Genomic DNA, 14,131 nt, shown 5'->3' on the forward strand with positions numbered 1-14,131 from the left:
TTAACCCCTTACACTTTCTCTCTCTCTTTCTTATTCTCTCTCTCTCTCTCTCTCTCTCTCTCCCTATATAGGTAGGCATATTTATGTATACATATGCATATGTGGCATATATAAACACAAAAAAGTGCAAAAGTTCAGTATAAAGAGGCTTCTTTATTTCTATGTAGACATCCATGTGTATTGATTATGAGAGGCAGACATTTGCCATATAGAGACACATATATGTCTATATAGAGGCATAGATATGTCATAAACTGTGTATATGTCCACATAGAGACACGAAATGAAAACATGTCATTGTAAAGAGGCTTCCAAGACTTTTCTTGCTGGGTTCCACATTCCACTGCAGCCTCAGGACATAGCAGATGCTCAGTGAATCCGTGTTGAATAAGTGAATTCTCACACGTGAGAATTAGGCCCAGTAACTTGGACTGAGTCATGTCCTTATTTAGGGTACTGTAGTAAAATGGACAGATTGAAATAATTTCTTTCCTTCAACACAGCAGCCTCAGGTTTTATTTATTTTCGCCTGGAGCCTGATGTGTCGAACCAAATGGTCTGAGTGTTTACCCTTAAGCGCATAAAGGGGATTTATGAATGGCTATTTCCATTTAGAGTAGAAAGTTTCTTGGGTAATTAATAATGTTTCCATTTCTGATCCTATTTTTTTTTTTAATTCTCTTGCAAATCTCTTACATGTGCTGAACAATTCTCCCTGCAGAGCTTCTGAAATATTTGGGGGGGGCGGGGGGAGGCAAACCTATATTTCTAAAATAAATGATTTGCTCTATGGTAGGCCAAGTTTAGCATAACAGCTATTTATTATTTTGCTCATACTGGAGCAGTGTTTTCCCACCCTTATCTCCTTAGCCTTGGTTCTGTTGTAAGATTCCAGGCAAGCTGGTTCTGTTATAAGATTCCAGGCAAGCCGGTTCTGTTATAAGATTCCAGGCAAGCTGGGAGTAGGGGGGCTGGCGGGGGGGATGGAGCTGCTGTGATGGGCTCAGGTTGCCATAGCCAGGTGGTGCAGGTGGACTGAGCCTGGCAAGCCCAGTGAGTTGTATTTCCCTCTTGTCTGCTGCAGTCCTTTTCCTCACGTGAGGGTAGAGGGAGTCCTTTGTCACATATATGGATTCTGACCATGGGATTGTTACTTTTTGTGCGTGTGGTGCAGGGTTTGAACCCAGGCTTCTGGACCATAGCCCCAGTATTCCGCCCTGGTCACATACGAGCTTGTGAGAGTGTTCTGGTCTAGAATAGCAGAAACTATCTTTCTAATCTTTTTCAGTTGCCATTTAAAAATTTTGGACACAAATGAATAACTGTAGCGCACCTAATGCTATACCATCCTAGTTTGCAAGAATAGTAAAACCTGGTCTTGAGATTTTAAGGTTTCTTTTTTTTTAATGTTAATTTACTAATAGTGAAGCTGGCTTTTGATTGAGCAGAGTATTTCAGTAGTTCAAGGTGCTGTGCTTTGTACTCAATTATTCCTTTAATTTCTAGAGCAACTCTTTAAGGTAAGGTCTTTAAGTAAAACTCTTTTAAAATGAAGAAACTCAGGCAGACTCAAATATAAGTGATTTGCCCTTCAACTGAGATCTCTTGAATTCTAAAACTCATTTTGCTTTTTAACACTACCTTTATGTTTATTTTTGAAATTTTCTAATCTTCCTTTTGAAATAATTAGACTTACAACACATTGTAAAAACAGAGAATTTCCATATGCCACTTTCCCAGTTTTCCAAACCAGAAGATTATTTTAAAACCAGGAAAAGTAATAGACAATAGTCAGGTTTGGGCAATTGTCTACTTAGTATCTTTCTTTGAACATTTGATTAAGTCCAGCTCCCGAACTGCATTTTCCACAATTTTTCTTGGCACTTTTTTGTTTGTTTTCTGGGGCCACACTGGGGATGCTCAGTGTTTGCTCCTGCCCGTGCTCAGGGCACCGAATGGGATGCTGGGATTGAACCTGGGTTGATCGTGTGCAAGGCAAGCGCCCTACCCACTGTACTATCTCTCTAGCCCCAGGAACTTGGTACCTTTGAAGACTACAGATCAGCTAGTTACTTTATAGAGTTTATCTTCTGTGTGTTGGGTTTGTGCAGACATTTAATGTTGAGATAAGAGGACTTTCTTTTGTGCCAGAGACATAAACTCCTTATTTTAAAAATTGTTATGTCACGGCCAATTGGAACATGTTTGAAAGGGATGGGGTGACAGGACGTTAGTGAGCCTTTGGTTAGAGCCCTGCCTTCTCCGGGGACCATCTGGTGGCCGCCCTGCTTGGCATCACAGATGGCAACAGTGAACTCTGCATCGTGGCTTCTCGTTCCTGATTCTTTCCAGTTCACCGTCCGCCTGGTCTGAAGGCCATGAGGCACCAACCAAAGTACCTATCCACTTAATTCTCTGCAGTTCTTTATTACTGACACTTTGATGACTCATTTGATTTTGGGAGCAAATCAACTTTGCTTTTCTTCTAAGACTGTTGTGTGTAGCTCATAAAGGGAATTTGGCACAGTCCAGAGTGATTTTGTGTAATTCAGTTGCGAATCTCTTTTGCAGGAGTCCCAGCTCTTTGCAGGTGCGCTCTGGGAAGTAGTGGGGGGGAGTTTCCCGTAATGCTTGTAAAAGAGGTCAGTGTGCCAGACTTGTAGGTCCACTTGGCTTTTTTTGCAGGTCATTCAAACAGATCATCCGCCCCTCCCCCCCACCACCATTTTGTGCTTTCTTCTTCCTTTTTTTTTTCTTTCTTCTTTTTGGGTCATACCCAGCGATACTCAGGTATTACTCATGGCTCTGCGCTCAGGAATTACTCCTGGCGGTGCTTGGGGGACCATAAGGGATGCTAGGGATTGAACCGGGGTTGGCTGCGTTCAAGGCAAACACCCTTCCTGCTGTACTATTGCTTCGGTCCCATGTTTTGTGCTTTCTTGGAGAATGTCATTTGAAAGTTGCTAAACTAACTCTTTTCAAGGACATTAATTTTTTTTTTTTGGCTGGGAAAGAAGTTTCATGGGGGTATCATAAAAGGCAGACATTGACTTCTCAACTTCTTGGAGAGTTGGTATTTTATACCTTTCCTTTTTCTTTGGGGCCATATTTGGTGGTACTTAGGGAACCGTGCGATGTTGGGATCGAACCCAGGACGGGAGCCCTTTGACTGGAGCCCTAGCTTTCCCCTTTCAGTAGTAGGCTCTTTTTCATTGAAAAAAATTAAGAAAATTTCCTGCGGATAACAACGATAAATGTCATATCTTCAAGGAAGCTCCCCCAGTCCATAAATAAATCAGCTGCTCCTGATTCTTTGACCTCTTAATTGTCCTAGTTACGTACCTGTCTCTATGTACTTATGTCCGTATACTCATGTGCATGTCTCTGTAGCACATTTTGTGGTTTACCGAGTATTTGACAGCACTTGGCCTCTAAAGAGAGGTGAAAGCAAAGTAGACGACTTGGACAGAGGGATAGTGGCCCTGGGTTTGTATCTTCAGGAAAGGACGCAGTTGGCTTCTACATGCTGGGGGGGAAGTGGAAGCCGCAGAGGGAGCGGCTGCCCTGAGGCGCTCCTGCCTGTCCCCCGGCGGCCTGGCACGGTGGGGGATGCGCACAGCCCTCTGCGGTGCCCAGACGCCGCGGCTGCCTCTGCTCCTCCCGGCCAGGTCCAGGGCAGGAAGGCTGGGCCTGCCCCGTGTGGGAGCCTCTCTGGAGGGGGCCGGGGGAGCCCCAGCCTGCTGCCGCCTGCCTCCCTAGCCCGGTGCCATTATGTCTTTCCACGTAGGCTCCTTTTCTTCCTACTTGTTAATATGTTCGCTCGTTGGGAGGAGGCGGAGGGACACGGATGCAGCTTCCGGCCTCTAGGCTACCGCCCGTGTGCTTCAGAGGATGCTCACTGCGTCCTCGGCCAGCACCATCCAGTCCTGTTTGGAAAGATGCCAGAAAAACCTGGCCCTGAACTTCACGAGCCCCTCTGGGACCCGCCATCCCACCCCCTGTTGGGGACCAGTTATCCCCAATATATCCGGACACGTTGCGTACCGGCTTGGGGCAGGAGCCTGGCCACGGGGCGAAGGAGGACCAGCATGCGGAGAAACCCCTCGGGGAGCGGCTGATCACAGCTCACTTTATTGCCAAATACACACATTTTTAAAAAATGTGAATCACCATGAGATAAACTTGCAGACTTACAAACTTACATGCTTGCATTTCAGTCATAAAATGATCGAGTACCCATCCCTCCACCAGTGCCCATTTTCTACCACCAATGGTCCCAGCATTCCTCCCACCACCCCCACCCTGTCCCCTCCACCCCACCCGGCCTTTGTGGCAGGGCATTCCCTTTTGCTCTCTCTCTCTCCTTTTGGGTGTGTGGTTTGCTGTAGAGGTATTAAGTAGGCATCATGTTCAGCCTATAGTCTATTTTCATCCCTAGCGGGCCCACCTAGCACCCTTTGCTTGGTGTTCCCTTCTCTATCCGAGCGCTTTGCCCCCCAGCATGTGAGGCCAGCTTCCAATCTGTGGAGTAATCCTCCTGGTACTTATCTCTACTATTCTTTGGTGTTATTCTCCCATTCTGTTACTTTATATTCCACAAATGAGTGCAATCTTTCTATGTCTGTCCCTCTCTTTTTGACTCATTTCACTTAACATACTTCCCATGTTGATCCACCTATATGTAAATTTCATGACTTCATCTTTTCTAACAGCTGCATAGTATTCCATTGTGTAGATGTACCAATGTTTCTTTAACCAGTCATCTGTTCTCGGGCACTCGGGTTTTTTTCCAGATTCTGGCTATTGTAAACAGCGCTGCAATGAACATATAGGTGCAGATGTCACTTTTATTATACTCTTTTGTATCTCCAGGATATATTCCCAGAAGTGGTATTGCTGGGTCCAATGGGAGCTTAATTTTCAATTTTTTGAGAAGCGTCCATACTGTTTTCCAAAAGGGCTGAACCACTCGGCATTCCCATCAGCAGTGAAAGAGAGTTTCATTCTCCTCACATCTATGCCAACACCGGTTGCTTTTGTTCTTTTGGATGTGGGCCAGTCTCTGTGGTGTGAGGTGATATCTCATTGTTGTTTTGCTCTGCATCTCCCTGATAATTAGTGATGAGCAGCATTTTTCATGTGCCTTTTAGCCACTCATATTTCTTCCCTGAGAGTTTCTGTTCATTTCATCGCCCCATTTTCTGATGGAGTTGGATGTTTTCTTCTTGTGGAGTTCAACCAGTGCCTTGTAAGTCCTTGACATCAACCCCTTACCAGATGGGTATTGGGTGAATATCCTTTCCCATTCTGTAGACTGTCTTTGTATTCTGGTCACTGAATCTTTTGAGGTGCAGAAGCTTCTCTGTTTAAGGTGGTCCCATTTTTTTTTTTTTATCTCTGTTCCCACTTGCCTGGTCAGGTTCAATCACATTAAGCTTATCACTATTGGCCTAGCACCTTTTCCACTCTGTTCTGTCCCGGGTCCAATTTCTTATATATGCTGGGGTTAGAATGTCTTGGTTAAGGCGTAGTGACTCGGGGGTCGAGTGAGGCTCAAGGCCAGACACCTGGTGCAGACACTCCGTTTTGCTAATGTTGCCCAGTTACTCCCTCTTGCGAGGTTTCACCTCAGGGCCGCTTTGCAAGGTCGGGTTTTCCTGCTCCAGTGCCCGAGGCCACGCTCCACAACCCCCAGTCCCTCTCTGCAGACATTTTTGTGAATGAAACCAGAACAATTCAGGTTACCGAGAGGCGGCGTCAGATCATTTAAAGAAGTGCCAGGTAGGGGGAGCCTCAGTACAACAAATCTTACAGTTAAAGTAAAAGTTGAAATAAACGCCTTTCCTGGCATGGAATAAAGCTGTTTGAACCAAACCTCTGATTTCTTTTCCCAGTATCAGGGGAAAACTTGAGGCTGGTGTTATTGAGTTCTAGAAGTAGTTGTGTAGGATAATGACTTGAGTGTTGCTAGTAATGTTTCTGGAATGAATAGGTAGGGTCTTTTGTATGTATTTTAAAATAAGTGATATCTAATGGGTGGCACTTAAGTACCACGCAAGGTGTCCCCATAATTTCTCATCCTTCTATTAAACCTTAGTATGATTTGTTTCCTGCTGATTTATTTGTTTGTTTGTTTCCCCAACTTCCAAATAAATTCTCTGAGAGCAGGAAGCCTTGTTTGTTTTATTACATATCCTCAGTCCCTGGAACAGTGTCCTGCATGTAGATAATAAAACAAGTGACTCTTTTTATTGCTGAGTAGACAGCTCACTATTGCTTAAATCAGTATCTCATGATACTGAGTGATAAGCAGATGTTAATAAACAGATGTTAAAGTTCTATTTAACCTTTCAAAGCGTTTGAGTTTACAGTATGTAGGGCTGTTACTGATAACTTAGGGACGCAAACAGAACCTGGAAACTCTACTTCTCTTTCATTTCCAAGCTCCTTTGCCGTTTAGCAATCACAGCATGTGGTTTATTTATAATAGCTGAGACTTATTTATGACCTTAAAGCATGCGAACCGAATTAGAGTAGAGGAAATACTCATATATTACCTTGGAGTAAAAGTTCTAGTTCTATGTGCACCCTCTCACCCGTGCCTGTAGGACAGCTGAGATTCCCCCACCAGGTGAGAGACCTGCCGAGGGGCAGACGATCCACACCTGTGTCCGGACGGGAGAAAACTTCAGGAGAACAATCAGTGGGACTTGGAGTATTTCTTCCGGGAGCAAAATGGAATGAATATCTGGATGAGTGTATTGCGTGCGCTTGTGTGTGTGTGTGTGTGTGTGTGTGTGTGTGTGTGTGAGAGAGAGAGAGAGAGAGAGAGAGAGAGAGAGAGAGAGATTCATTATTCAGGATCAGAGTGAATGACAGCGTTGACACTGTAGGGCATAAGGGGTGCTGAGGCGATAAGGACTAGGTCCCCTGCTCTCTCCACAGATTGGTTCTCCTCAGAAGCTTCAGTGGACATTCCTTATGGCTCTCTGAAGTCGGTGAGGCCTCTCAGCCAAAGCGTTCATTCACTCAGCCAGTGTTCATTGAGTGCTTTCTTGACCCGATGCTTGGTGATGGAGGCAGGAACAACTGAAGTCAAAATGTCCCTGCCTGCGTGGAGACAATGTTCAAATCCAGTGTCACCGGGGGACACATACATCTTTAAGAAAAAGTGAAACTGGGGACCCTTTTCTTAGAACTCAGTGTGCCAGCCCCCCTTTGCCTCCCTCCCCCCGTACACACAGAGTTTTGCATATACATGCCAACCGCCAGCACCCAGCTTCTGCAGGCAGCGGCCTGTCCTCACCCAGTGCCGTGTCCCATTTTCTGGGATCCAGAGGAAGAAAGCCTCCGGTCATCGGTGCAAGTTCTCTTTCCTGTGCTCCCCCAGCCCCTTCCTCCCGCCTGCTACTCTCGCCTCCTCAGCACCTGTAAGGCCCTGCGTGTCTTCCCTTTACTTTTCTTTCCTTCCTTCCTTCCTTCCTTCCTTCCTTCCTTCCTTCCTTCCTTCCTTCCTTCCTTCCTTCCTTCCTTCCTTCCTTCCTTCCTTCCTTCCTTCCTTCCTTCCTTTCCTTCTTTCTTTCCTTCTTCGTCGCACCTGGTGGTGCACAGGGGTTACTCCTGGCTCTGCACTCAGGAATTACTCCTGGCGGTGCTTGGGGGACCATATGGGATGCTGGGAATTGAACCCGGGTTGGCCGCGTGCAAGGCAAACGCCCTACCCGCTGTGCTATCGCTCCAGCCCCCTCCCTCTACTTTTCTTTTCAGACTTGATCACGGGATGGTGCCGTAGCTTCTGGGGAAAGAGCCCACCCTGAGCAGTAGGCCTGAGGCAGCAGCCGCCTGGTCCTCTGACTTTACGGGGTCACTTGCTCTTCCCAACTCTCCCCTTTGGCCACTGCGCCGTGGAATGGGCTGGATCCTGGGCGAGGTAGACAGACTGTGCAGCAGACGGTTTCTGAAACTACATTCCAGTCTTATCTCTCATTAGCCGGGAGATTTTGAGCCAATTTCTTTATTTTATCAGAGCGTTATTTCTTAGATGTGAAGGGAGACAAACAGCACCTACCTCATGGGAGAGATTTGAGAATTAAACTGAAATTATGTATGTAAACTGCCTGGGACAAAAATAGCTATTATTAACCCTCTTACAATCCAAATAGTTTTTCAGAGGAATTAAATCAATAATTCAGCTACTTCTTGAGCATGTGGTAAAGTCTACGGCTATGACTGTCTTCCTGCAGTGCTGACCTAGACAGTGACACAGGGCATTGTGAATGAACTCATTTGGATTAGGCTGGGTTTAATGTCCTGGCTCTACCACGGAGTAGCTTAGTGACCAGAAAATGACACACTCAGCTGGGGCCCAGCAGGAGTGTGTGACCTCATTGTGTTGGGAGGGAGAGTGTGAAAAGGGGGGAGTGGAACTGGCACCCCAATTGATTCTTTTTTTCTTTTTGGGTCACACCTGGCGATGCACAGGGGTTACTCCTGGCTCTGCACTCAGGAACCACTTCTGGCGGTGCTCAAGGGACCATATGGGATGCTGGGAATCAAACCTGGGTTGACCACATGCAAGGCAAACACCCTACCTGCTGTGCTATTGCTCCAGCCCCTGGCACCCCATTGAGGCAGCTAGGAGCAGACTGTAGGTGGCAAGTTGCTCAGAGGAGTAAGAAGGTGGGACCAGGAGAGAAATCAGGAGTTGGGCTCTTACCTGCTGGGTGGGGGGCAAGTGGAAGTGTGGCCCAGTAGGTAGAGAGCTGGGGGCTTGGTGATTACCTGGGAGGGCACCTGGGGCTAGAGACACACAGGGCCCCAAAGGACACTCCATATAACATAGGTTGGTTCAATATCCATTGTACTATTATTTTCTAATCAGTTGACCCTCTCCTCCCCTTCTCTGCTCTGGGTGCAGCTAGAGCTAAAGACTTCTGAATGTGTGGGAGCCTCTGTGCTGTGAGATGGTATCTCATTGTTGTTTTGATTTGCATCTCCCTGATGACTAGCGATGTGGAGCCTTTTTTCATGTGCCTGTTAGCCATTTGTGTTTCTTTTTTTGAGGAAGATTGCTCCATAGTTGGAAGCCTGTCTCATGAGCAGAGGGGAGAAGGCAGCTGGAATAGAGAAGGCATCACTAAGAAAATGATGGTTGGAGGAATCCTTCGGGATGGGAGATGTGTGGACCAGAGTAGATAATGGGCCAAACATGATAACCTCTCAGTATCTGTATTGCAAACCACAATGCCCCAAAGTAGAGAGTATGGGGAATATTGTCTGCCATGGAGGCAGGGGGAGGGTGGGAAAGGGGTGGTATTCTGGGGATATTGGTGGTGGGGAATGTGCACTGGTGGAGGGATGGGTGTTTGATCATTGTGTGATTGTAACCCAAACATGAAAGCTTGTAACTATCTCACGGTGATTCAATTAAAAAAAAAAAAAAGAAAGAAGACTTCAGGTAGAATGTACATTTTATGTGGGGTATAGTACGGGAACCGCAAACACAGTAAAACTTTGGACTTGGTTTTGCAGGGTTGAGCTTACCAAGGGCCGGGAGGTGCTTAGGGGGACCCTGAGACAGTTGGGGGGGGGCAGGCAGACACTGGAGAGGGTGGCGTTGGCATCTCGCACACATGAAACCCTGTCATGTCATGAACAGTATTGTAAATTATGGTGCCACGAAAATGAAAAACAAAAAGTCCTGAAACAAATAGAAAAGTCATGTCAAAAGATATTAAATAATTAAAAAAGAAGGGTTCCCATAGATTTAATGATGGTGGATCCAAATATTAAAATTAAGACCCTTACAAAAAATTAAGACCCTTGATTGAAAACTTGTTTTAGAATTGCTTGGAAAATATTTTCCATTCATATCAATAGCTGTGGTTATTGCTGTAAGTCACTTGGCAAAATGATGAATGATAACTTTTCTGTGTGTTTTCATTTAGTATCCCAACCCCATGGATAAAAACGTCATCTCTGTAAATACTGTGGAGGAAAAGAGAGGTAAGTCCTCTGAACAGACCGCACTTCGCTGATGGTTATTAAGTGACAGACAGTGATCTCTTTAAAAGATCTTCACAGGAACTGGAGCAACAGTTCACTGTGTGTGTATGGGCGGGGGGCAGGGGTGTGCTTGTCTTGCACGCAGCTGATCCAGGCTTAATCCCCGGCATCCCATACGGTCCTGAAAGCCTACCAGGTGTGATTCCTGAGCACAACCAGGAGTAAGCCCTGAGTATTGTGTGTGTACCACCCCCACCCCCCAAGATGTTCATGTGTGCATATGAATGCATGTGTGTGTGTATTTTGGAAGGGGGAACAGTTGACCTGGGGGAGCATATAATGCCAGGGATCGAACCCGGGGTTGCTGTGTGCAGGTGCCCTAGCCCTTCGAGCCGTCTCCAGCTGCCTGTGATGTTTTGACAGGTGTGCTAATCGGCATAGAGGTGTGTTTGAGCTGAGGTGACAGAGGGAGAAGCACTCAGTATTTACTGCTGCAGTAGAATTGTCTAAATTACCTTTGCCACTTTCTTAGTTAATTATTGGTGGCAGTTTTCACAGCCTACCTTTGAAAGAGCTTAATATGTACCAGATACTTTTTTACTACCTTTTCTGATCTTCAGAACAGTGTGTGTGGGGGGAGGATTTAGTACCTCTCATTGGAATGAATGGAAAAAAATTAATGAATGAAAGACAGGTTAAATAACTTATCCAAGCCTATCTGGCTATTTCCCTATCTCATGCCATCAGTGACAGTATAGTGGGATAGACAGCGTCTGCATGTATGAGATGTGACCATACAGCTGTGAATCGGGGAATCAAGACTGTGCTTAAGGTGGTTCAGTATTGACTAGAACAGGTTGACAAACTGTGCTCATCCTGCCTATAGTAAATAAAGTTTTATTGGCACATGGTTGTGCCCACTTATTTATATGCAGTCAACTGCCATGGAACGACAGGGATGCACTCTGAGAAATGCACCCCCATGCGAGTTTGTGGCTGTGCGAACACTGTATGTAGAGTACATTACTCTCCAAACAGTGTGTCACTTCTTTGGCGGAACAGTTGAGCAGAGCAGCTCCTGAGACTGGGTTCCCTGGGCCGTCTGGCTGCTCCTGTGCTCCCAGGCAGGACATGCTGTGGTGTCACCGGGCCACTGGGATCTGGGGGCCTCTCTTCTGCAGCCAGCGCAAGGGTCGTTTTCTGACACATGACTGTGATCTCAGATGTCCCTGCACCAGCGCGGATTTGAGTTGTTGCGCGAGACCATGCAGCCCACAAAACTCTAAATAATCAGTTTGCTCTTCACGGAAAGTGTTTCCCAAGCCCTGGCACGGCAGAGCACTGCCTTTCCTCGTTCCCCGCCCAGCAGAAGCTTTTTCACTCTCAGGACTGGAACTTCAGGCCAGGCAGCTACCAAGATATAATTAATCAGTGCACAAAGTTTCGGAGGTACCCGTGCGCAGGTCTGTTGAGATCCCATAACATCGCGTCTCCGAGGCCTCTGTGCTTGGTGAACGTAGAGCATCCTTTTGCTCGTCAGGGCATTTTCATACTTCTGTAGCCTTTAAGTACATAGGTAATCAATTTCCTTATGTCCCTGACCTTTGTGTAAAAGGTTTCGCCGCAGACAATTCTGACTTCAAGCCCTGATTTCGTTCCAGACAGCATGTCCGGGCTTCCTGGGGGCTTGGTTTCTCCAGTTGTTAAATGGGAAGATAGTAACAGTTCTCCATGTGGGCGGCTGAGGCCAGTGTTCCAGAGTGCAGCTATAAGAAAAGACAAAAATCAAGCAGTTTATTGCTACATGGATGGATTTGAAGTTACCATGCAGAGGGAAGTGAGTCAGAGGGAAAGGGATAGCTGCAGAATTCTTCTCTTACTTGTGGGACTTAAAGTAAGGGATCAACAAGTGGTCAGAGACGAAAGAAGACAAAACAAAATACCAGACCAGGAAAGTTGGCCCATGGAACTGAGCTTTTGAGGTGGGATGAGGGTTGGGGGACTGAAAGGAAGGGGCCTTTGAGGCCTTGGTAGTAGAAGAATAGTGCTCTGGGGTGGGGGGTGGTATTGGAGTGATGTACACATGAGATCATCATGAACTGTATTGTAGATCAATGTCGTAGTAAGGGTCTAAAATAGTAAACAAACCAGAATGGCTCTGGTCACAGGGAATGTTTCCTTATAAAAAAAAGAATGTGACTTATGTGATTATTATGGGTTTGAATTTTGCAACCAGAGAGGTGTGCATGAAAACACACTTTCTTCACCTTGGTAAATAAAGTGGCAGAATTAGATTCTTCATCTTGTCAAAACATTCTCATTGGAATTGATCAGAGGCTTATTGGCCACTGATTATCACTGGGCCATTGATACTGATAGTCTAGAGAGAGAGAGAGGTTTATAATTCTTTTATCCTTGACTCTGGCGTGAACTGTGTGAAAAACTGTTTCACCCTTTTTCTTGGATCACAGATAACTATTTTTGGATTTGACCAGAAAAGTAATTGTGGACCCTGAGATTTGAGTTGACCATTTTCTCCTTGAGGTCCCCATCCAGAAAACTCAGATCTGTATTAAAACATGCATTAATATTGTGCACTGGTGAAGGGATGGGTGTTTGAGCATTGTATAACTGAGACTTAAACCTGAAAGCTTTGTAACTTTCCACATGGTGAATCAATAAAAGAATTTAAAAAAATAATAAAATAAAAAAATAAATAAACTAGGTGAACTTAAAAAAATATTAAAATACAGACCTTCGTGTTTTTTTTGTTTTTTTTTTTTTTTGCTTTTTGGGTCACACCCAGCGATGCACAGGGATTACTCCTGGCTGTGCACTCAGGAACCACCCCTGGCGGTGCTCCTGGCAGTGCTCAGGGGACCATATGGGATGCTGGGATTCGAACCTGGGTTGGCTGCGTGCAAGGCAAATGCCCTACCCGCTGTGCTATCACTCCAGCCCCAGGCCTTCAGTTTTTTTTTTTTTAATTTAAAAATGTTTCTCTCTCTAGATATAGCAACAGGAATCATCTACAGAAAGAGGATTGCAATCTGTCAGAATGTGATTCCAGAAATTTTAAGGAAGGTAAGTTCATTTTACGACTTAGCCAGATTTGGCATAAAATCGGCCGTTTCCAAATAGCCAGGCAGTGTTTTCTTTCTCTCTTTTGACAAGATGATTTTTGAAAAACAACCAAAAGAACGTCGCAGCACCAGCCCTCTTTACTTCTCCTTTCTCTCCCCATCCCTGTTAGTACTCTCAGTTTGTTGTTCCTGTCGCTTATTTTGGGACCACATTTTCTGATGGAAAGGGGTGTTAGTAATTGTGCTCCTACCTCTCAACGCTTAGAGGAAGAAGCTCTCATCGCCACCTCTCTGGTAGATGCCACTGGAAGTCAGGTTTTTCTCTTCTATATCTTTATTTTGTGGAGGATTCTGAGTGCTCAGAGATGCTTTAACAACTTTTATAAAGAGACTTCGAACATTTTGCATAAGTTGCCATCTTCTTTTGTTTGTTTGTTTTTAATCTGTCTCTGGTTAGAAATGACTTTTTGGTAAGAGTGATCAGAGAAGAGAGATTGTAATATTAGTCTTTTTTTTGTTTGTTGTTTGTTTTTGTTTTGGGGCCACACCGGCAGTGCTCAGGGCTTACTGCTGTCTCTGCACTCAGGGATGACTCCTGGTGGTTAGGAGGGGTAGGGGTGGGGGTCATACGGGAGGCCGGGGATCAAACCCGGGGTGGCCTCATGCAAGGCAGATGTAGCACCCACTGTGCTATTGCTTCACTCTCGTCTCTCCTTGAGTCAGGAAGGTAAGAGCTTCTGTTTCTGTTTCACTGTCCGAGCCATTCATTTCAGGGAGTATGGAGGGTTCTGTGCTCTTGGTAAGTCTTCTTCTGTGTGTTTCTGTCATGTTATGGCTTCGGTGATGAAACTGTCATGATAGCAAACTCTTTTCTCTCTTTGAATTCCTTAAGCACTCTGGTGATTATTGGAAATAGGTAAGTAGAAAGTTTTCATCGCATTGCTTGACCCAGAGATGATTTGTCAATGAAACTCCTTTCAGAATTACTAGCAAAATAAAGGAGAGCATCTTGAATGTCCTTTAAGAAATATCTTGAATGTTTT

The 14,131-nt window shown here is 45.4% G+C and overlaps 1 protein-coding gene across 1 annotated transcript in view; it reads left to right on the forward strand.

The window, feature by feature from the left end:
• The window catches only part of PRELID2 (PRELI domain containing 2), a 75,520-nt gene that overhangs the window by 8,421 nt on the left and 52,968 nt on the right, over positions 1–14,131 (forward strand). Inside the window, exons 2-3 of the mRNA XM_055142217.1 lie at positions 9,948–10,005; positions 13,016–13,089. Of these exons, the coding sequence (XP_054998192.1) occupies positions 9,948–10,005; positions 13,016–13,089 (132 nt within the window). The remainder of the gene's footprint in view (positions 1–9,947; positions 10,006–13,015; positions 13,090–14,131) is intronic.

Source organism: Sorex araneus, chromosome 6 (assembly GCF_027595985.1).
Source record: "Sorex araneus isolate mSorAra2 chromosome 6, mSorAra2.pri, whole genome shotgun sequence".
In the NCBI taxonomy this organism is placed as follows: domain Eukaryota; kingdom Metazoa; phylum Chordata; class Mammalia; order Eulipotyphla; family Soricidae; genus Sorex; species Sorex araneus.